General features: G+C 41.7%; 2 protein-coding genes across 3 annotated transcripts in view; both read right to left on the reverse strand.

The window, feature by feature from the left end:
* LOC149275707 (secretion-regulating guanine nucleotide exchange factor-like) overlaps positions 1-11,701 on the reverse strand; it is a 31,316-nt gene extending 19,615 nt beyond the window's left edge. Inside the window, exons 1-9 of the mRNA XM_089504408.1 lie at positions 11,621-11,701; positions 9,578-9,716; positions 9,032-9,187; positions 7,871-7,962; positions 7,659-7,719; positions 7,141-7,254; positions 6,565-6,627; positions 5,741-5,899; positions 2,892-3,034 (exon numbers count right to left, since the gene is read on the reverse strand). Coding sequence (XP_089360534.1) covers positions 2,892-3,034; positions 5,741-5,899; positions 6,565-6,627; positions 7,141-7,254; positions 7,659-7,719; positions 7,871-7,962; positions 9,032-9,187; positions 9,578-9,716; positions 11,621-11,701 — 1,008 coding nt within the window. The remainder of the gene's footprint in view (positions 1-2,891; positions 3,035-5,740; positions 5,900-6,564; positions 6,628-7,140; positions 7,255-7,658; positions 7,720-7,870; positions 7,963-9,031; positions 9,188-9,577; positions 9,717-11,620) is intronic.
* A 3,957-nt stretch (positions 11,702-15,658) lies between these two features.
* LOC149275708 (tryptophan 5-hydroxylase 1-like) lies at positions 15,659-21,618 on the reverse strand. Of its 2 annotated transcripts, none has more exons than XM_089504391.1 (11): positions 21,529-21,618; positions 19,707-19,844; positions 19,236-19,419; positions 19,028-19,128; positions 18,869-18,936; positions 18,220-18,416; positions 17,892-18,027; positions 16,975-17,101; positions 16,723-16,818; positions 16,058-16,191; positions 15,659-15,833 (listed from the first exon to the last, which is right to left on the reverse strand). In XM_089504391.1, exons 1-11 carry the CDS (start codon positions 21,616-21,618, stop codon positions 15,659-15,661), a joined length of 1,446 nt encoding a protein of 481 aa, XP_089360517.1. The 2 variants fall into 2 exon arrangements, with proteins under 2 accessions (XP_089360517.1, XP_089360516.1); XM_089504390.1 differs by having other exon boundaries at positions 19,707-19,875; positions 21,509-21,618.
* Between the last annotated feature and the right edge of the window lie 2,269 nt (positions 21,619-23,887).

The raw sequence follows: 23,887 nt of genomic DNA on the forward strand, positions 1-23,887 counted from the left end.
TAAAAACTACTCAAACTTCCCAAATCCTAGCTATGGGTAGCGCTTCAGCGGTTCTATGACAACAAACAAAAGATGGATGATGGGAGTTGTAGTCTTAGAGATGTAAAATGCCCAGTTTGGTGCTAACAGAAGGAAAGGGTCTTTTTTTATGCCCTGATGAATGATGAAGGAAGAAGTGATCCTTCCCACTTTTTCAATAGTTTTTTTTATTATTTTTTTTATTTATTATATTTCCATTTTCATTCATTTTTAGCGCCAGCAAAACTGGAGATATGTTACTTAACCCCATGTGTGCCAAAAAGAGGAACAAAGCATTGATTTACATTTTCCTCAACAATATTACACATGGACTGCGTGGAAAGAAACACTGGAATATGCACAAAGGCGTGATATAAAAGTATACACATTGCTGTTCAAAAGTTTGTTTTTGAATGAAAAAGTCAATTTTGCCCATTAAAAAAACATGAAATGGATCAGAAATCCAGCGCAGACGGGGTTAATGTTGTAAATGACTATTGTAGCTGGAAACGGCTCATTTTTTATGAAATCTCTTCATAGGCATACAGAGGCCCTTTATCACTCCCATCACTCCTGTGTTCCGATGGCCCTTTATCAATCCCATCACTCCTGTGTTCCAATGGCCCTTTATCACTCCCATCACTCCTGTGTTCCGATGGCCCTTTATCACTCCCATCGCTCCTGTGTTCCAATGGCCCTTTATCACTCCCATCACTCCTGTGTTCCAATGGCCCTTTATCACTCCCATCACTCCTGTGTTCCAATGGCCCTTTATCACTCCCATCACTCCTGTGTCCCAATGGCCCTTTATCACTCCCATCACTCCTGTGTCCCAATGGCCCTTTATCACTCCCATCACTCCTGTGTTCCAATGGCCCTTTATCACTCCCATCACTCCTGTGTTCCAATGGCCCTTTATCACTCCCATCACTCCTGTGTCCCAATGGCCCTTTATCACTCCCATCACTCCTGTGTTCCAATGGCCCTTTATCACTCCCATCACTCCTGTGTTCCAATGGCCCTTTATCACTCCCATCACTCCTGTGTTCCAATGGCCCTTTATCACTCCCATCACTCCTGTGTCCCAATGGCCCTTTATCACTCCCATCACTCCTGTGTTCCAATGGCCCTTTATCACTCCCATCACTCCTGTGTTCCAATGGCCCTTTATCACTCCCATCACTCCTGTGTTCCAATGGCCCTTTATCACTCACATCACTCCTGTGTCCCAATGGCCCTTTATCACTCCCATCACTCCTGTGTTCCAATGGCTCTTTATCACTCCCATCACTCCTGTGTTCCAATGGCAAGTTGTCCAAAAGGCTAATTGATGGTTAGAAACCCTTTTGTGATTATGTTACAGCCAGAAATGTTCTTGTTTTCATGAAAACAGCTGAGGGGCCCCTAAACCTCTGAGCCGTAGAAAATTGCAGAAAATTGTCCAAACCAGCTATGAGAAGTCTCTGCTGCGATAGGATTACAAGGTATGCAGAGACACGGGAAAAGCAAACTAAAATGTGTTTTTGCATGTTTTTTAAATTATTTCTTAAATACACCGCCCCCCTCCCCCCGCAAAGCTTGTTTTGTGTTTAAATATTGCTTATCCTGCTTTCATACGTCGCTCTATGGCCATCACTGAAACTACCCTGAGTGAGGGCAGGAGGGATGCCTCTGGTCCCTGTGACAGGGCCAGGCTAGCTGGCTCATGTGTCATATGAAGTTTAGCCGGGTCACGGAGCACTTTTGTGTCCGGTTCCGTATACTGTGACCCGGTAATATAGTATATTGTGTATTATGTGTAACCGGCCCAGAGACTGATGTGGCTTCAGCCCCAGCCTTCAAGGAGACGATCCTATAATCTGGCTGGGGCTCTTAATCAGCCAGCACAGCCCTGTCTGCCCAGACGGCCCCCGCACTACAGGGGGGATAACACAGGTGGGGGAACCCATTGTATCCCTTAATCCCCTCACCTGATACATCCCCTGTATACTGATGGGATGTGAGTGATGGGATTGGGGGTTGGGTTCGGTACACATTGCATTAAGATTGTATATAAGTTCTGTGTGTTTGTAATAAAGAGAGTTCTTCTTGGTTTACTACGAATGGTGGTCTGGATGATCCGTGGATAGCTGAGTGCGATCCGTATGAGGGACTGACTGGTGATTCCTCAGCCCTCAAACAGGGGTACCCAGCCTTGGGTACGGTGACCCTGTAACAGTCCCCCTTTCCAAATCCACCGCGCCGCCATGCGTCAATTGCAAGTAACGTCTCAAGCGGCGCTGCCACCTCCTGGTGGAACTTTGTAACTGCACCCGTCGGCATTATATTGGGAGATAAAATGTTTTCCTCGTTTCGTAACTCTCTATTTCTTTTGCAGCCGTTTCTCTCCCTTTTACTAAACCATGACTTTATTTTTTAGGAGGTTGTTCGGTCGGCGGCTATGGTACACGATACCGTCTGCCTCATACCCCGCGCGTCTTTTTAATTCATCGCGTGCTTTTAAAAGTGTTTCCTCTTCAGATACAGAGGCTGCTAGAAAGCAGTTCACAAAGTCAGGTCACAGGAGACGCGCTGTCTAACCGAGGAAGACGCTTAGACTTTTCCAATCAATAACACGGTAAAGAAAAATAACTATTATCGTTTACAAAACAAATAATAATATGCGGTGGATAATGTAACAAAGTTGGAAGAAGAATACCGATAAAAACCAAAAGTTACGTAACAAATATAGAACCCCGCCGGCAGATCGGCCCCCATTCGGCCCCTGTCTAGTCTCCCATTTCTCCTGCTGTAAAGACTCAAACCTCAATCAGTCGTTGGTCTCGTCTTAGATTCAGGAGCCGTATATATTTAGCCATGAGATTGCTCCTCACCTGGGATGCTCCCGCCAGGCATGGTATAGAGGCGACCGGCTCCATGTAGTCCTCCTGAGTCTGATCATCCTCGTCTTTCACGCTGATCTTCCTGCCAAGCTGACCGTAGCTGGATCTCCCCCAGGAATAAACATTTCCAGTCTCTACAAATCAAAGAGATTTACGGTATATTTTATAAACCCTTTCATATCATTATTTGTAATGTTACAATCAGACAGTTTACATAAGATTTGCAAACCGGTGGGATTTAATCCTTAAACTACAGCGTCACGTCACAGCGACGGTTAATATGATGTCATCCCCGTCACATGAATTAAAGTAAGTACTAATCAGGATACAAAGTAACGAGCAGACCAGATACTCTGGCTGTTCTTCAACCCTACAAGTTACAAATTAGCAGAATTTGTAACTATTGCCCCAAACCAAAAGTCCGCTATCACTTGGGTCCAAAACAAAAATCCAAAGACAATTAAAGGAATGATATGTAACCTTCACTTTGCCACATAAAACAAGTAGGCAATAAGTATGCGGTGGATTCGAATTAAAGTGTAATTTTATTTTTTTTATTATTATTTAGGTTCATAAAACTGCAGCACAATGGCTTTTGGTCCGTACAGCCTGCTCCTTCACCATGAAATACTGATAACAATGTGCTAGCTGGAGAAATAAAACCAGCTCCCTCTGGTGATCAAATATTACATCGACACGCAATACCAAAAGTTTGGGGTCAGCTGTTTTCATGGGGAACAAGGACATTTCTGTTTGTAACATAATTACAAAAGGGTTTTCTAACCAGCCTTTTAAACTTAAACTTGGATCAGCGAACACAACGTGCCATTGGAACACAGGAGTGATGGGAGTGATAAAGGGCCATTGGAACACAGGAGTGATGGGAGTGATAAAGGGCCATTGGAACACAGGAGTGATGGGAGTGATAAAGGGCCATTGGAACACAGGAGTGATGGGAGTGATAAAGGGCCATTGGAGCACAGGAGTGATGGGAGTGATAAAGGGCCATTGGAACACAGGAGTGATGAGAGTGATAAAGGGCCATTGGAACACAGGAGTGATGGGAGTGATAAAGGGCCATTGGAACACAGGAGTGATGAGAGTGATAAAGGGCCATTGGAGCACAGGAGTGATGGGAGTGATAAAGGGCCATTGGGACACAGGAGTGATGGGAGTGATGGGAGTGATAAAGGGCCATTGGAACACAGGAGTGATGGGAGTGATAAAGGGCCATTGGAACACAGGAGTGATGGGAGTGATGGGAGTGATAAAGGGCCATTGGAGCACAGGAGTGATGGGAGTGATAAAGGGCCATTGGAACACAGGAGTGATGAGAGTGATAAAGGGCCATTGGAACACAGGAGTGATGGGAGTGATAAAGGGCCATTGGAACACAGGAGTGATGAGAGTGATAAAGGGCCATTGGAGCACAGGAGTGATGAGAGTGATAAAGGGCCATTGGAACACAGGAGTGATGGGAGTGATAAAGGGCCTCTGTACACCTATGCAGAGATTTCATTAAAAATCAGCCGTTTCTAGCTACAATAGTCATTTACAGCATTAACCCCGTCTGCGCTGGATTTCTGATCCATTTCATGTTATTTTAATGGACAAAATTTCCTTTTCTTTCAAAAACAAGTTTCTAATTGACTCCAAATTGTTGCTAGTTTAAATTAGACACAAATATTAACGAATAAATAGTGACGCAGATGGGACTGTATATGTTTGTTAAGATTTTGTTGATTCGTCTGTTTTCTAGTTGCAGGAATGGCAGATAAGAACAGTTTTTCTTGGCAGAGTGAAAGGGGTTTACATTTAAAAAAAATAAGAAATTTATCTAAAGGAAGCAGTTATTTTTAGGTTTTACAATTGTCAATATTAAAAAAATTATGGTAATAATAATAATAATATTTAAATTATTAAATTACTGCCTTCCTCCTACACATGACCAAAGAAACGTGTATATATATTTCACGTTATGAAGACCAAAGGGACAGCTTGAGAGACGACGGCACGCGGGAACCAGACGGGATTAATTCACTTGAAAAGAACTATGTTGGGCCCTAAACGTGAATCATTACTCAAAAAATAAATTATTCAAATCGCAAAAGTATTAAGCGAAATGGGTTTCTAAATACTGCAGCAAAACATTTATAGAAGCGGATTAATTATTAAAACTCTTCTGATAAATTAATCCACCATTGGATTGAATAATTTCAAAGTCCGGGGGTTTTCGAGATCGGGAAAAAAGGAAGTGCGTGACAGGAACCAAAAATAAGGATTTAACCCTTTGAGAGCCATGGCAATAGGGTACAATGCCTTGCTCTGCTCTTTGCACTCAAATGGGTAAGCATGAAGCAATCCTATATAATATTAGCTACATAAAAGTTTTATATAATGCACTTTACAAAACTACTTATATAAAATACACCTTTTTGCTGGAAAAAAACCTGTTTTAGAACTTTAGAAATAGGTTACATTTTGATGTCCAAACCCTGTCCAGGAGTAGTCCTTAGCAAGTGAAAATTCATCAAAATGCATTAATTTTACTCAGGAATCATGTGACACTAGAAGAGAGCATGGATTGGTTGAAGGGCTTGGATAGCCATCAAAAAATGCATAATATTTCTGGTTCGTCTTTGAAAAATTAAAATAATGCCAGATTTGCTGACATTTTTTTGTTTATGTCTAATATGCTAATTCCTATGGAATCATTAGGCTTTTTACACGTTAAAATTAAAATGTGTGATAATTAATATTTTAAGATCTTCAGTGTGAATTTATAGCTTCCTAAGGGAATAATTCCTTCTGTGTTTAAGAGCTCGCAATCTATAAACTACCTGTCTGCACGACCATGTGAGTCCAGCCGCTCCATGCAGAATGGATCTTTTCCCTCGAGAAACGGTGGGATTCTACCCTCTGAGGCTGAAGAACGAAGGTTTCTTTTTGTAATAGCTGCCCATGCTTGTTGCTGCCCCAAACGTACAATTCTCCAGATTCTAAAAAGAAAGAGAATCATAAAATATATTATTATTTTGTAAAAGCAGAATTTTAAGGACTTTGGTAGAAAATAATATTTTAGCACCTAAACGTATATATAAAAATAATATTTGGAGGTTGTTATATTATCATAATGCCATTTACTGTTTCAATAGTTTAAAGAAAATCTGCATATTTTTTTGGGTTGCTATGCATAATTTTACACAAAAAGTAAAACCTATAAAAAAAATATAATAAAAAAGAATGTGCAATAAGGTTGTTAAAAGCTTAAATACTATACTGCGCTACTACTATTGTTCCTCTTAATTGTTAAATTTTTAATTCTAGGAGTTCTTGGAGGTTTACACTAATTTTATAACATTGGTTATATGAAAATTGGGAAAAGAATAATAATAATAATGACAATAACAATATATGGAATCCATATATTAATACATGTTTCACTGTACAGAAAAAATACTAAAATCTTCTTAAATGTACAGAGCCATCTCATCTATGGGTTGAAATATTTCTTTTTGAGTGTGTCAAAGCTAGTTTTTGACACAGAATCATCTGATAACTTGAACATGCCAGATTTCTCCTACAATAAAAATACATCAAAGGTGGATTTAAAAAATATATATAATGTCCACTCTTGTTTACCTAAATACATACTGCAACTCACCTGTTAGCAGCACAGAGTGGTATGACCCAGCAATAACTCTCTTGCCTCTGACACCTTCCAACCCTAAAAATAAATATATTTATATATTACGTATGAATTAAATTTCCCTTTAAATCACCAATATATGCAAGACAGAATTCAACTAATCAACTACTCACACTTAACATCATTGTTGCATTTCATACAGAATTAAACTGAACGAGGCTTTACTCCAAATAGAATATGGAAACTCGTTTTCACAATTTTAGGATATCTCAAAAAACACTTAAACCACTTAAATAAAATCCAATAAATCGAAATAAATTAACAAACTGTAAAGTTGTAAAAACAAAAAAGGAACTAAATGTACGGATAATTTCTCCTCCCTAAAAACATCTGATTCATCCGAAGTTGTCACGTCTGAATCCGCTGGCCGACGTTACGTCACAATCAACATCCGACGCGCTTTTTGATCTTTGCTAAATAATTTCTTGTCTCTCTTGAGCTTCTAAGTTTGTTTCCAAATAACAGATTTTATTGATACAAAGTAACAGAAAAAAAAGAATATAGGAATCCCGCGCTTCCTCTATAATCTACCTGGGAGGCGGCAAGGCTCCTTGGCGGTGAGGAAAGAGGAGACGGGTTTACCGCGCGCGAATCTCTGTGCGTGAGAAGCCAGCCCTTGACCCCACTGCAAGGTCTGTCCGTTCTCTGCATAGGAAACACAAAACTGCGTATGTTGGACAATATTTGCAATTAAATAAAAGAATAAATAATATAAAATAATAATAATAATAATATGTATTAATGATCCAGGTTTAACTACTTGACTTTATTATGCGCCACGTATAATTATTGGCATTTATAAATATAAAATATTTGCTTTAAAAAGGTATTTTCCCTACTTCCTCTGCGGGACAGCTGAACATCAGTTTATGTTTAGGTAAAATGTACAGAATTTTTTATTGCAGAGAGAGTAAGAGGGAGAGTGAATATCTGTGGCCAAAGGAACGAGAAGAAACGTACACGATTCACTTTAAGTAAACAGTTACATTTTTTGGCATTCTTTTCTCAATGAAAACCTCCGCTCGAGGGCAACTGAGATGTTCGCTGACCTGTAAGCGCGAGGCTGTGTCGGAGGCCAGCGGCAATATCTGCTCCCTTTTCCTGAAGACCCTAAAAACAATAGACATTTTTTAAAACACATAAATAGCATAAAAAGGCTTCTGCTGAGAGAGCTCAAGCAACGATGCACAAGCGGTCGTGCCTTTACAGGATCGGAAAGCTAATCATCTGGAACGATATCATTTAGCCATCAAGTACCTACCTGGACCGGAGTAGGAACTGAACACATCGCCGCCTCTGGTATCCCCAACTGCCCAAAAGCATTGGATCCACACGACAGGACTTGACCGCTTTCTAGAAACAAAATCAGTGCCTTGTGAGAAAATTGACCCACATATAATAGACGGGACCGGATGTATCTGCGTTCTCAAGTTCTAAAACAAAGCCCTAAGCAGCCAATGGGAAGAAAGAAATCCTACAGAGCACCCAATGAGTCCGTCTACGGTCCGAAGCTCAGGAGATCCTGCAGGTGATCTAACTACCAGCCCGGGACGTACACTGCTGTTCAAATGTTTGGGGTCATTTAGAAATGTGCTTGTTTTTGAAAGAAAAACTAATTTTGTCCATTAAAATAACATGAAATGGATCAGAAATCCAGCGCAGAGGGGGTTGATGTTGTAAACGGCAATTGTAGCTGGAAACGGCTGATTTTGAATGGAATCTCTTTATAGGTGTACAGAGGCCCTTTATCACTCCCATCACTCCTGTGTTCCAATGGCCCTTTATCACTCCCATCACTCCTGTGTTCCAATGGCCCTTTATCACTCCCATCACTCCTGTGTTCCAATGGCCCTTTATCACTCCCTTCACTCCTGTGTTCCAATGGCCCTTTATCACTCCCATCACTCCTGTGTTCCAATGGCCCTTTATCACTCCCATCACTCCTGTGTTCCAATGGCACGCTGCATTCGCTGATCCAAGTTTAAGTTTAAAAGGCTAATTGATGGTTAGAAAACCTTTTTGTAATTATGTTACAGCCAGAAATTTCCTTGTTTTCCATGAAAACAGCTCAATGACCCCAAACTTCTGAATCGTAGCGCATGTCTGGCCAACCTCACTCAGCTTTATCTAATCCTTATACAAGCAGAATGTGAGTCTTGCCATTAAATTAATACATTCTCAAATAAATATTACATGTCTGCATTCATGCCATACATTCACATATGTGTATGTCTTCTCATGGACGGGTGGGATAATACAAAGAGTGGGTAGGGGATGGTAAGCATGGAAAGCATTGGGGAGAGGGTGAAATGGGCAACGTTATGACCCGCAGAATGAAGAACTGACGGAATGACGTGGCCAAAATAACAGAGCTTTATCATGAGATACGTGTACTCGGGAACACGCTATCCACACGGTTTACCAGTTAAGATGATCGTGAAGTCCCATCCGCAAGCCACCTTGGCCACACGCAAGCTTCTGATCGCGGAGCACGGGGTGAAACAAGACACATCGTCGGTATGATTTAATCCCAGCTGTCCATCCTTATTTTGACCACAAACATACAATTCCCCAGCACCTACGGCGTTAAAAAAAAAAGTTACAAAAAACACACTTTTCCATATTTTTCCCAAACTGATTACAGAAGGACCACAATCGGATTTAAATTTAACACTGTAAGTGCCAGCGAGGTGGCCGACATCAGGAAGGACCTTTAGACAAATAGCGAGTCTTTTTAGGGCAGATGAAATCCTCCTGCCCCTTGTTACTACGATGGTTTGGAACACAAGTAACTGATACATGTTCTCTTCGGTTATTAATGATGTGACCCCTGAGGAAGGCACAGCTTGCAGTGATTGCCTTATAATCCACTAGCATCCAAAACCCGCAGCAGAGCGCTGGAAGCACCCAGCGTCTGCTCATGAATGAAAAGTAACCGCTGCTGATGAATTAGGACGAGTGGTCGTACCGGTGATAGCGGCAGAATGTCCTCCCCCTCCAGTGATGTGACTTATGTCTTGTTCCCGGTCTGGAAAATCTTTAAGCGGCTTGGGTGACAGTTCATCATCTCTGCTTCCAAGTCCGAGCTGTCCGTAACTGTTAGCTCCCTGGAACAGAGCAACTAGAGATGATCATCTCAAACGTACCCGCTAAACTGATCACCTACATCTCCTGATCGCCCACCACGACGACCCCCCCAAAACTCTACGTATCAATCCCATACTTCTCATAAGTAAAAAGTATTATCCAACATCCGGTTATTTCTTTTATTGTTCTTAAAATAATTATTTTTCGTTCATTTTTATAAGCCATTTTCAGATGAAAATAAAATGATAACCGTGCTGATTTGCACAAATTAATGCCAAGTGCACAAAGCCTCCCCCTCCAGCAGTGATGAGGTTAATTTAATACTATAATAGTGAGTTATGCAGGGGGGAAAAAGGTGAATGATAGAAAATTGAGTGAGCAAAAAAAAATTAATAAAATGATATTTAAAGATGATTAAATAAGGACAGCAAAAGCAATGAGTATGGACGGGAAAACAGACATTGTAAAGACCTACCTGGTGGGTATTATATATATATTCATTTTTAAGTGTAAAAGCTGGAATTGCTATGTCTGGAACCGCAGAGAAATCCTCTGCTTGCAGGAACGAGAGAACACGATCACTGCAAGAGTGTCTGCGCTTACATCACTGGGACCGGATCCAAGCTCAGGATACTGCAGCAAAAGCGCTATGCATAAAAAAAAAAAAAACCACACGCGGGGGTCTACAGTCCCTGCGCCGGACCCCGGCTTAGCCAAACCCTGCTCTGCTAACAGCACTTTCCTCTGCATCAATAGGGTAATGGCATTAAGGGGTTAAAGCATTTCATTTACCGAGCCAAAGACGGATTATTCTGCAGCCTGACCCAAAAGGGTTACATTTATTTGGAAATAAGTAAAGATGATGTATCTCAGCAGAACGTGTGACTTATTACTTTATCTATAATGCATGTTTAGAATATTGGCGCTTTATGTTAGAATTCTATAGAATATGTGTATTCAGGCTTAAAGGAGAATGTCTGCTCTTGTAATGCGTTAGATTTGTGCATTCGGATTCGTACACATTTTAACAAAAATTGTACATTTTGTTAATTTTTATAAACGTCCCAAAACAAGGAGGAACCCCAACAAAACAAACATATCAGCTCCGTTAACCGGCAGTCCAGGAGCGCCTCTGCGCTTTTACAGACATGTAAATCACACGTGACCTCCAGTGGTTGCATATTAGGATCTAGGGAAGCAAAAGCTGTGGCCCCCCCGCAGGGGAGCGCTGCTGGGGCCCCTGCCACTACCCAGGGAAACGCCGCTGGGGCCCCTGCCATTACCCAGGGACGCGCCACTGGGGCCCCTGCCACTACCCAGGGACGCGCCGCTGGGGCCCCTGCCACTACCCAGGGAAACGCCGCTGGGGCCCCTGCCATTACCCAGGGACGCGCCGCTGGGGCCCCTGCCACTACCCAGGGACGTGTCGCTGGGGCCCCTGCCACTACCCAGGGACGCGCCGCTGGGGCCCCTGCCTCTACCCAGGGACGTGTCGCTGGGGCCCCTGCCACTACCCAGGGACGCGCCGCTGGGGCCCCTGCCACTACCCAGGGACGCGCCGCTTTGGCCCCTGCCTCTACCCAGGGACGCGCCGCCCTTTATATAGAGAAGCACAGCTGTGGCCCCAGCCTTGGTATGTGGTTCCAGCTAACCAGTGGTTCCACCGGCACACACCTATCTCCAGTATGACAGAACCCCATTACAATCTGCAGCATGGAGGGGTCCCCGGGTCTGTATGCAGGGGCTGCAGTTGCCATGGAAGCCGACAGGGGGGTAAATACTGAATGAAACACATACCCAGGCGCACAGCAGCAGCCTCTGCCCCGGCTCAGCCCCGCAGCTCATTGAGAAAAGCAGCTGCTGAGACGAACGTGCGTTCCACGCTCCGCTCTTCCGCTTCCGGGTATGACGTCATCTCCCTTACCACCGGCAGAGCGCTTTCTCCTGTGACTGGGAGTGTGTGGGGAGCCGAGCCGTGACATTTACCCGCAAACACGGGGGACATGGAGATCGTGCGGGGGCTTCAGAGCTTCCTGACATTCCCGTGTCACAGCCTCATGTACCGCGGGTATTATTACCCGGCGGCCGCCATCACTCATATAACTAGCAGGTGTGTGCCAGCCCCACAGGCACCTGTGCTAAAGCAGGGAAATCACTTATTTCAGAGACGTTGTTTCAATGTCTCTTTTGGGATGATGTTATTATTATGAATAATAACTTTTGTTTTATTTATATATATATATATATATATATACTATGTACTATATGGCGCCAACAATTTCCGCAGCACTTCTTACAGTCCCTACATTCAAAGGGCCTGACAGTCCTAAACTGAAACGCCCCGATACATTAGGTACAGAGGGCCGCACTCCCAACAACAAGTCCCTCATTATAAGTAGGATCGCTAAAATTATTATTCATTTTATTTTTATTTTTGGAATACAAAACAAGACAATAGACGGGCATCAAAGCAAATTAACAACGTGGCGGTTATATAACTTATGAAATAATAAAACTTTCTCGCCCTCTTATTTTTTGTGAGTTTACTTGGTTCCTAACTTGGGACCAGGTGATTGAATCTCGCACCCCCTGCTTCCTAGCTGTTACCAGCTCTGTGGCTAGTAGGATATGGAGAGTTTTTCTCAATAGTTGGGGTCTATCCGTTGTTTACTCTTATTACGTGACCGCAATATATAACGCCTCGGACCCTGCTCCTTCGCGCATCTCCAACACATACTTGATTTCTGGGGGTTAATTACCTTTAATGTCCTTGGGATCAGGTACCATCTATGGATTATTTTGATAAAGATCTCTTGGAGATTTAAATGATGAATGTATTTCCTAATAATATTCCACGGTTCTATCCAGTTATCTCTCTGCTATAATTATCGATAATCCGCTCCAGATCATCAATCTATATAATCGGTAAATCTGGTGAAAATAATCTTTTATTTTATTTTTTTTATTTTATTTAAATGAATTCATGTAGGGCATGGAGTACTGGTATTTGTCCACTAGATGGCATTGTGTGTATGGTGAAAGCCATACAAAAAGTGGCATAAGCTTTTCTGGGCCTCAGAGGTCTCTCCTTCAGATGGAATCTCTGATTTCTCTTTATGGAACATTATATGTTTTTCAGTGTTGTCGCAATACAATGTATCAACTTCCGATCCAATTTTTATGAGCTAATAAACCTAGACTTACTTAGAGTCTTTGTAAAATCTCCTATTGAAAAGATAACTTGAAATCAAGTCCACTCAAGGCAAGTGCATGGAGCTAAAATCATTGTGGGGGGACGGCCATGTTTTTGGTGTAACCGTAAAGTATACATTTGTTTACTGTATAGTTTGCATCTCTAAATAAATATTTTGGTAATGATGGTAACCCTATATTAAATTAAATGAGAGGCTTTATTCTGAATTAATGCTTAATATGGATTTTTTTTCCAGGGACACATTTTGATGTTGAGAATTCAGGAAAAGATCCAGAATATGGAAAAATGGCTATTAAAGGTAGACATTAATTTATTGAATTTGTTATATAAAATGTTTTTCACCCAATACAGCCGTTTTAAATGTATTCGATACATTCCAAGTCTCATTTGCTGTGGAGATGGTATATTCCAGTGTGTCTCCAAACTCCTGATTGGCTGTTTCCTGAACAGCCTTTTTAACCCTTTTAATTGGTAGAGGAGATTGAAGAGGGTTTATGCGAGTTCCCAAAATGCCCAACGCACAGGCACAGGTTCTATTGCCAATATTTCCAAAACCGCTATTATTCCACATATTTTAGTTTCATGTGTTGGGGGGGAAAAAAGAGCAAACAGAGCAAATTTATAAATGTAAATTTTTATAAATAGATCTACATTTGCGCAGCTTTGCAAAAAGTTACAACTGGTTATAACATCAGACACCAAAAACAAATACAAAATGCAGGCACGGTGTGAAAATGCAGTTAGTTTAACTTTTTTTTACAGGGTTAAATACCCAGAATACAGAGACAGAAAGAGTTAATCAACATACAAAGAGCTGGGATTTCAATCATTTATATTATTATTATTGTTTAGTCCTCATGAATAACACATTATATATTATATGTTATATATAATATATTATTATATTATTTTAGTGACTGTAAAATGGGAAAACAATTAAGGAAAAATGAAATTTCCTCCCATGCTCTGTTTTTATCTAAAATTTTAAACAAAATGGCTAAATTAACAGCAGCGGCTTAAAACATCAGAGATGAATTTGAATGATTTGGTCACCTTTTACCTTTTTATCAATGTATTTCACAACAATTCTATCCAGGGCCCGATTTCCATTCCGGGGGCCCCTAGGTATTTATTCTATGCAGCTGGCCCAATACCCGGGAGATCTAGCCCCCTATATAAATATATATATAAAAATATATATATATATATATATACCGTATTTGCTCGATTATAAGACGACCCTGATTATAAGACGACCCCCCAAAATCTGAATATTAACTTAGGAAAAAAAGAAAAAGCCTGAATATAAGACGACCCTAAAGGAAAAAAGTTTTACCAGTAAATGTTAATTCATGTAAACTATTTTTTTTAATAAAAGCTATGATTGAGAAAAATATTTTTTTTGTTTTTATTTCTTGTATTTTCCAACCTGTCCCCCAGTTACGCACATCTGCCCCCAGGCTTGCCACTCCAATATGGCACTGTGGCCCATGATATGCCTTTTAACCCTCTATATGCCACTGTGCCCCATGGTATGCCTTTTGACCCCCTATGTGCCACTCTGCCTCCAGAAATGCCTTATACCCCTATATCCCATTCTGGCATTTAGGGGGTTAAAATGCATATTATGGGGCAGAGTGGCATATAGGGAGGTATAAGGCATTTCAGGAGGCAGAGTGGCATTAAGGGAGTTAAAAGGCATTGTATAGAGCACTCTGCCTCCAGAAATGCCTTATACCCCTATATGCCACTCTGGTAAGTGTGTGTATGATGGGGGGGGGGGGTGAGACAGGAGGATCCAGGTCCCCTGCAGCGGTGCGGGGGATCTGGATCTTAGTCTCCTAATCAGACTCTATTTGAGGTCTGATTAGAAGACGACCCCGATTAGAAGACGAGGGGTATTTTTCAGAGCATTTGCTCTGAAAAAAACCTCGTCTTATAATCGAGCAAATACGGTATATATATATATATATATATATATATAATCACCACCTAGTCTTGTATAGAAGTAGGCAAATATATACATATTTAGTTTAGTGATACTGGAATTTGGGGAATTATCTGAAGTATTTCTGTCGGTTTGCAGCAGGCGGTGGCACAAGGTGCACGTGGCTGGGATGACCGTTAATCCCCTTATTATATTACTGTGGATCTTATTAGCCGTCCGTCTCTGTGTAAAGAAGCCTCGCAAGTCTCTGGGATCCCTGGTGGGGGGGAGGGAATCAGCGCACAGACAAAGCCTGAGTGCAGGAATGAGGTTACATTGCAAAATAATCTGGCAGGGAGGGGGTTAAACAAAGTGCCCCCGTTCATCACATGATTGCCATACGCTGATGCCTCATCGGAAGGGGTGCTTGGGGCATTGCCCCAGAAGGCTCAAGCACGCCCCTCACCTCGCGGTACCTGGGGCAGACGCCCCTCCTGCCTCATGGAAGGAACAGCCCCGCTACTGTAGCCATGAACTAGCTGGGGGGGGCAAGAGCTTTTAAAGATCAGTGCCTTAACCGGCATGCAGGAGAAAGCTTTCTGGTGGGGGGTATTAGCAGCAAAGGACCACATGAAGGGGGAGGGGGGGCATTTAAAATGGAGGTGTTGGATTTTAGAACAGGCTCAATGCTAAAGTTACTGCATCTGCACCGACACGGGACCCTCGAGAACGTTGTTCCAGTTCACAGGGTAAAACTAAGATGCTTTCAATTGTCAAGCTGGTAGCCTTCGACCCCCTCTTCCGGCAGGCTGATCCGAGTCTTAAACCCCGAGCTGCCTGCTCATTTTACTCAGGGCGTCGCTGACGATGTCCAGCTCGTGCCGTAGCTCGTCCACGACGGCCGTGATGCTCCTGGTGTCTTTGAGGATCTGCACGCTTTGCGCATACGGGTTATACTTCAGTCCAAAGGGACGTTTGATGGTTTTTGCAAATTCCCTGTCGAAGGAAAGAGACAAAAGCGATAACCGAAGGCTGTGCCACGCGTCAACTACACCAGAGAGAACTACACCATTCGGGGAGATTCACCCAAACTTCCAAAGAATGATAGTTTTTACAAATTATGAAAGCTTTAATAGATTTTAGGGGGAATGATGAGCCCTCTTAAAGGAAACATTCGCTACTATGTTGTGTTTACGGAATGATGAAGGACCCGCCGTTACCTCATCTTCTCTTTAGCCTCCTCGAAACTTTCCGAGACAAAGTAGACTTCTTGGAAGGTGGTGATGATGCATTCCTGGCTGCAGGTCACGGTGGGATCGAAAGGCTTTATTTTGGCCTGACCGGACAATGAATGCTATAAAAAAAAGAGAAAAAAAACATCACACACAAAAAAAACAGTTACAAACCCCAAAACGGGTCATCCGTCGTCAGAATCCCCAAAAATGTAAGTGCCGGAGAATGTGCTTTCTGGGAAATCTTGCTTTAACTCCTAAATGATCAATTATTTTGGATAGAGAAAGCCTATTATCTTTTTTTTTTTATACGGCTCCACCAATTCCCGCGTTTCTTACAGTCCGTAAGACGAACCGATACATTAGGGAAAGAGGCCTCGGCTCGCTGGCTTACAATCTAATGTTGCTGGTGTGGATGACATCACCAGCCACGCAAGGTGCCACCAATGAGCGCAGAGAATTAGGGTCCTTTGGACCCCTTTACACGGAGTAAGCTTGGACACCATAGAGCGCTCAAGGGGGTCCATCTCATTGGCTCTTAAAGGAATGTATTTTGTGTCTAAACCTCCGTAGGACCCGAATTTGTGGGATTCCGAAATCCGTAAAGAACATTCTAGATGTTTCTGCCCATCTTAAGCCAAGTAGAGACTTACCTTGAGCTCACTTATGGAGGACAGCAGCCCTGCGCCGTACACCTTGAGCTTTCCTTCTTGTTTGCACAGACCAAACTCGACCGTGAAAAAGTAACACTGCGAGACAGAAGAGGAGCCCGTTACCCAGGGTTTTAATATAAAGTCCATTGACATTTTTGTATTAAAAGCTAAAACTGTGGCTGTCGGTAGTTGTCACTCATCCTGATAAAACAGCGGAACGCGTCGGGATGGAGAAGAAGACGCCCCTCTTACCGTGGCGAGTTTCTGAATGGCTTCATCAGACGCGCCCAGAGATGCGAATCCGATTTCCTGCGAGAACTGGGCGAAACTGGGTTCTGCTAGGAGGGGTACGTGGCCCAGGAGCTCGTGGCAAGTGTCCCTGCAAATGGCAGATGAAAGAAACTGAGTCCGGCTTTCCCTACGACAGATCTTACGCTAATAACGGTACAAATAAAGAAAATAAACCTGAAATGAAGGAGCGCACTAACGAAACAAACCGTCTAAGAAGAATGATTCAACTTGTAATAGAATCCAACTGTTACCGACGGCAACAGAACGTCCTACAAGTAGCCAGCCCCTGTTTCATTAGCCGAAGGGTATTCTCCAAATGGTGAGTTTGGGGGGCATCTAAAACACATAATTTCACGGTTCTTGCAACCAAGAAGGAATCTTCTTGGCCGTTGAGATGGCGTTAGCAGGTTTTGGGATTCTTTTGCCTTTTTTCTGGGTCAATTAATATTCCATCGTTTTTAAGTTTTGGGGTTAAAATGTGTCATCTCAGCTCTCCAGCAAATTTATTTTTTGGTGAATAAACCCATTACTGTTCCCAAAAATGCCACAGATTTCCAAGGATACTCGGCTAATCTCTGGCCTGGATTCACAAACCTGACCAGACTGAATTCCTCGGTATCATTGACCTATGTGCAATGGAAACATTCAGCTATTTTTTGTTAGGAACATTTGCAATCAGTTCCAGTTGACGCATGTTTAAACTCCCCCTCTGCATTAGCCTCTACCACTTCTGCTGGGGGGCTGTGCCTATTATCTACCACCCTCTCGGTAAAGTTAAATGAAAATGGGAGTGAAGCCTCGAGAGAACCTGATGGACATGTATTTACTGATCTGCTTACAGCCTTATTTGTAGAACGAGTGATATAAACGTCACTTACGGTTCAGGAGTATATAGCGGGTCGGAGCTGTGTCGGATATACTGGGTGCAGTGGAAAACCCGGAATGCTAATCCTGCCAAGAAATCTCTCGGAGACAGATATCCAGCCACCGGACGAATGGTAAATCCAGTGCGTTCTGGAGAAGAGAAAGACGCCATATGTGAAGATGATGAAGATTACTGCGGGGCTACAGGTCAAGGTAGTGTTTGCCGTACAGCTACGTCGCATGTCCGCTCCTCTCCAGAATGTGCTGCTCCAAGACGCCACCTAGTGTGCGTCCTCGGAAATCCCTTTTTGCCGAGGAGTCCCCCGTATCAGTCCTTCTTACCTTTAAGGAATTTGGAGATGTCTTCCAGCTGAGGAATATTGTCTTCTCGGTAGCCGCAGTACTTGGACAGCAGAGGCAGGTTCTTCAGATATTCCCGGCAGGCGTGGGTGGGATAGAGCTTATTGAGCTCTCGAAACACCGTGCCCCACGTCTTCACTTCTTCTTCGGTAAATTCGATGCGTGGGATTGGGTCACCGCTGTGAAAGAAAGATGGCGAGGATCATCTTGCGCCTGGTTATCTGCCATTAACTACCCCCTCTGGGGCTACAGCACGAGGATCCGAAAGTTGGTGCTCGTAGAGCCCGTGGCGGTTTAAGAATGTACTTCTTATGAAAAGTTGGTAATTTAACTGTTTAAAATCTACGAGAGGCGTAATCCTGTCCCACCGCCAACTTGTATGACATCGTAAAACCTCTCTGGGGTGGTAGATAAGTGGAACAGCCCCCAGCAGAAGAGGGTAATACAGTGAGGGTATTAAACATGCGTGGGATAGACATCCGGCTCCTGAATCTAAGACAAGACCAACGACTGATTAATGTTTGAGTCTTTACAGCAGGAGAAATGGGCAGACTAGACGGGGGCCGGATGGGGCCGATCTGCTGTCAAATACTTTGTTTCTATGTTTAAGTAGGGTAGGTGGAATACTCACTGTCTGTAGTTCATAGCGATATCCGCAAAGTATTTTCGTCTCTTCCGATAGACGTTGTCTTTGAAACCCTAAAAGGGAAAGTTTTTGGTTTTTATTTAAGCTCCACCCCCGCCGGCTTTCATCGGAGACACAAATGTGAGCGTTTTTTACTCGACTTACAGGGTGGTCGGCGTCCAGGTCAGAGCCGTACATCAAAACTCTATTGGCGCATCTGTCCAGGTCTGAGATCTTCTTGGGGAACCACGGGACGCACTCCATGTCTGACCAGAGATAAGCGACATAAATAAATGTGTTTTGTGGAATTAATTTTCTTCATTTTTCTGGATTTTCTTGGTTAAAGACACAGAATGCCGCTTGTTTCCCTTACCCTCCTCGGCAACGCTGAAGTTCTCGGGTGGGTTCATCGTTATCACGTTTACGTGAGGTTTCAACAACTGGAAGATCTCGCTCAGCTGTTCTCTGTTGCTGTCGCAGTCCACGAAGATCTCGAACTCCGAGTTCCTCCTTTTCGATTTCCGAGACTCAATGTGGATGAGTTTTACATGCTTTTCCTGCGAAACGGTAGAAGATTACATTTATTTCAGAATAATATCATAAATGCGTTTTTTGCAAGACCCTGATAATCCACGACATACCCATATTCCTGTGTTTTGGTTAAAAAATAAATAAATATAATATATATATATATATATATATATATATATATATAAATAAAACTAAATATATAAATAAATAAGTGTAACAATAACACTAAATATATAAATAAATATAAAGCTAAATATATAAAAAAAAAAATATATATATATAAATAAATATATAAAATCTTTTTTTTTTTTACCTGAAAAAGTTTCAGTGCTTTGACGAGTCCGCCAACTTCATTTTTTAATGAAAACACAAAGGACGACCGACTTCTTTCGGGCAAGTTCTCATTGTTTTCCTTATTGTCGTCAATCTTCATATAATTCGATTTTATTATCTACAAAAAAAATAAATTGTCGTTACTTTTTCTTACAATAGCGGCTCAGCGGCTGAGCTGGAAATCGCCAGACTGACCCTGTTACCCCTCAGCACTCGTTACCCCGCTGATACATCGTAACCATCCACATTCAGGCAATCGTTACATTTTTACTAGAAAACAACAAATTCGCGGAGATTAATTCAACAGATTTTTCTTTTCTTTCTGCCAATAAATCTAAAAAAAAAACCAACACATTTTCGAGGGTGACAGAGATTCCCTGTAGACGGCGACCACTCGGAGACGGCGAATGCTTTCAAGTTCTGTTTTAAACCAGATCATCCATCTTAGGGGCTAAAATGAATTAAACAATTTCCACCGCTACAAAACTAATGACATTACGGAGTTATTTATCTCCAATTACTGACGTCAAAAGGAAGAAAATCGCTCTCGTTTCCCCAAAAACATAAAATCAATGATTATACAATCAAAATTTTGTGGAGAAACCTCAGAAAATGATGAGAGGACCCAAGTGGTTTCCACACATGTTTAAATTCCACTCGCTGGAAATTTCTGCCGGGAGGCTGTTCCACGTATCTACCACCCTCCCAGTAAAGTAAAACCTATTTACATTACAACCTAATGTACATTATATCGTCGGCCACTTCTCAATCCTCCTGTGGCGCTGTTCTTTATGGAGATGTTTCCATGATCTCCTCCATGATTCTATATATAAAAAATTAGTTTTTACTCTTAAAAAAAAAACAAAAAAACCTAAAACTACCGGTTCTCCCCAACTAAATTGTACAAAGTTGGCCACCCGGTTCCTTTTTGGAGCAGATTAAGGACGTTGTCGCCTTTGCCGATACGCTCTGAAGACACCAATGGCGTTGATGATTTTGAATGACAGCGTACAAAAAAACTAGGATCCTCTAAAAAAAAAAAAAAAAATCTTTATAAAAATATCTTTTCAGACACCCAGCAGGGAACGGTCGGAATGAATTTGTTACGTGGAGCCTCTAATACTTATTTCCATAGTCACTAACCAATCAAAAAAAAAGGTGTGCAAAGGGTTAATATTTAATCATAGGAAGATTTAAAAAAAGTATTTGTTACAAATCCCCCCCCCCTCTAATAATCATCTTAATATATTCCCCTGTATAAAAAAAATAAAAATACCATGTTTCACTCCCGATTCATTCTGAAATGTTAAAAATCGGCAGCAATCCTGGAAAAAAAATCTAAAGTATTTCTTTTCAACAAATTTATCGTTTATCTGATTTGTAAGATTTTTTTTTGATTTTTTTTTTTTTGCTGAGCGCATAGCATTCTGCGTTTATTTTTCCGAATGTACCTGACTTTTCATATTCATATCAGATGCGGAATATCTCTCTCTTTCTGTATTTTTTAATTTTTTTTTATTCAAAATTCTATATTTCAAAACAATATTTTGTTTTTCACCAACTATTGGTAAAAAATAAAAAAAATAAAACTGAAAAAATGTTTGAAAAAAATAAAATATATAATAATATTAAAGCTGAGGTGCGTGAATAATATTTCCGCGCAGATATTAATATTAATGACTACATCGCCAATTTTAATTTTTTAGTGTTTATTTTTAATTTTATTTAATCTTTACATAAAAATATTTAAAAAAAAGACACAAACGAAGAAATCTCTCGCACGGTTTGGGGAAGTTTCCTACCTCATTGTTGATCTGGTTTTCCTCGAAGCTTGTGTTCATGGAGTCGAAGGACTTCACTCTCCGGGGTCTGCCGGTTCTGTTGGAGTACATGCCGCTCCGGGTCGGTTCTGTATTAAGCGGGTCGGACACACAATCCCCTCGCCGATCTGATGCAGAGACTGATGCTTGGGATCGTCCTCCCGTCCGCTCGGGTTATTTATACCGGAACGGGGCGGGGAGAACTCGCATAATCTCTCCAAAAGCAAATGGAAAAAACAAAAGGAGACGTCAGCGGCGCTCGTGGCATTAACAAGGAGTCATTAAGACCGAGGAACTCCAGGAAATTCTCTCATCTCGTCCAATGGGGAGGGGGGATACTTCTTTACCAAAATGAATAAATCTGAAGCCAGAAAACGGGGGGGGGGCTGAACGATCGCTATGGCAATAGACAAATTAATCAAATAACGCATTATATGTACGTCGTGTAAATTATAAATATAGATGGAGTGCGACATACACAAGGATGCACATTTTGGGGGGGGTTGTGATTTATTGTTGAATATAGCGCCATCATATTCCACCGCGCTGTACAATGGGTAAACAGGACATAACAGATCATAACATCACGTGATAATTTTCACTTGGCGCTGCTCAGAAGAGCTGACAATCTATTGCTGTTATTCTTTTGGATGCACAGATGAGTTTTGGTCTTTTGGGTCTGGGAGTATTGTTAGAAAAAGAGGACAGAGCATAGAAACTAGAGGGTCAGAAGCTGAGGTGGAGTGGAAGAAAGTTTTACTTTACTGAGAGGGCGGTAGATACGTTGAACAGCTTCCCAGCAGAAGTGGTAGAGGGTTAATACAGTGAGGAGATTAAACATGCATGGGATGGACATACGGCTCCTGAATCTAAGACGAGACTGACGACTGGTTAAGGTGCGACTAGATGGGGGCCGGATGGGGGCCGATCTGCCAACAGGTTCTGTGTTTCATAAAGACGGCTCTGAAGTTGGTGAAAAGCATTGGTTTTCTTACACCCCCCCCCCCACACCTGTAGGGATTGTTTTAGGATTGAGGACCGGCTGTTGGGAACATTGGCATGAATTACCCCCTATTTCCACCTCACAGAGGGGCAGTTAGACCCTTAAGACCTTATGAAATACCTTTAAATGACCACAAAGTAAAAAAAAAAGAGAGAATTTTAGATTACATCTCAAGAAGAGACCTCTGAGGTCTTGCAAGCCTATGAGGCTGTGCATCTTAATGAATGATTAGTTGTACAATATAGAAATAGCAATTTTTGTGATAAAGACCCCATAACGAGTGGATAGTGGGGAAATATTCCTGGATATATATATATATATATTAATTATGTTTATTTATATACATTTTCAGACCCTGATCGCAGAAATTGCCTTTTTATTAACTTTGGAAATCGCAGAACTGGACATTTTTTTGCATTTAGTTATTCTGAAGCATTTAATAATCGTCCTTTTTACTGCGTGGCTGGATGGCGAGCCTTGGGCGGCGGAGATAACGTGAGATTAATGATGATTGATGCGATCTGATGCATTTACTCCCATTATATTATTTCATTATTATACAAAACCTACATTATTTCATCGATTAAATTATTTAATAATCCATGTAATATTTTATTTAACTGCGTTTGGTCATTTTTTGCACTGCGCTATAGTTTAACCCTTTAATAACATCATTCATTCCTTACCAATTAGATTTAAGGGATGTGATCTAAGAGTCTGCAGACTCGGCCTGGCTACCCTATCTTTATTTCTTCTTTTTAACTAAAAACATTAACATTTGCTGGTAAATCAGCCCCATACGGGTCGTCTAGGTCTCGGTTTCTCCTGCTGTAAAGACTCAAACCTTAATCAGTCATTGATCTCGTCTTAGATTCAGGAGCCGTATGTCTATCCCATGCATGTTTAATACCCTTACTGTATTACCCTCTACCACTTCTGCTGGGAGTCTCTTCCACTTATCTACCACTCTCTCAGTAAAGTAAAAAAAAAAACAGCTGGTAACACTATAGGATTAATTAGCTGTTCACACCTCATACAGGTAACGTGTTTTGCTGATGGCCCTTCCTCAGTTCCACGCATTGTCGATCTTGATATATAATTAGCAAAAATCACTTGAAACGTGCCCAGTTTGAGTTTACACTCGAGTGAAGGCCCATAATGCTTTCCCTGTTAATGTTTGAGTGAATGAGTGCAATTAAAGTCCGTGTAAATGATTTCCCGGTGACAGGAGTCGGACTTCCTGCCTCGCGTATGTTCATTATTCTTTACAATCCGAAGACGTGGTCAAACAACCCAAGAACATCAAAACGTTTCCACTGACATATTGTAACCATTCCT

Source organism: Sceloporus occidentalis, unplaced genomic scaffold, assembly GCF_023333645.1.
Source record: "Sceloporus occidentalis isolate IW3139 unplaced genomic scaffold, rSceOcc1.0.p SCAF_270, whole genome shotgun sequence".
In the NCBI taxonomy this organism is placed as follows: domain Eukaryota; kingdom Metazoa; phylum Chordata; class Lepidosauria; order Squamata; family Phrynosomatidae; genus Sceloporus; species Sceloporus occidentalis.

What these genes read in the sequence shown, in the direction of transcription:
- LOC149275708 (XM_089504391.1), bottom strand. Translation starts at nt 21,618, where the DNA reads ATGTACTCCAACAGAACCGGCAGACCCCGGAGAGTGAAGTCCTTCGAC. An exon ending in CATCTCCAAATTCCTTAAAG is followed by an intron (nt 18,028 to 18,219) that starts GTAAGAAGGACT and finishes TCTCTTCTCCAG; the next exon opens with AACGCACTGGATTTACCATT. An exon ending in CCTCCATAAGTGAGCTCAAG is followed by an intron (nt 16,192 to 16,722) that starts GTAAGTCTCTAC and finishes TTTTTTTTATAG; the next exon opens with CATTCATTGTCCGGTCAGGC.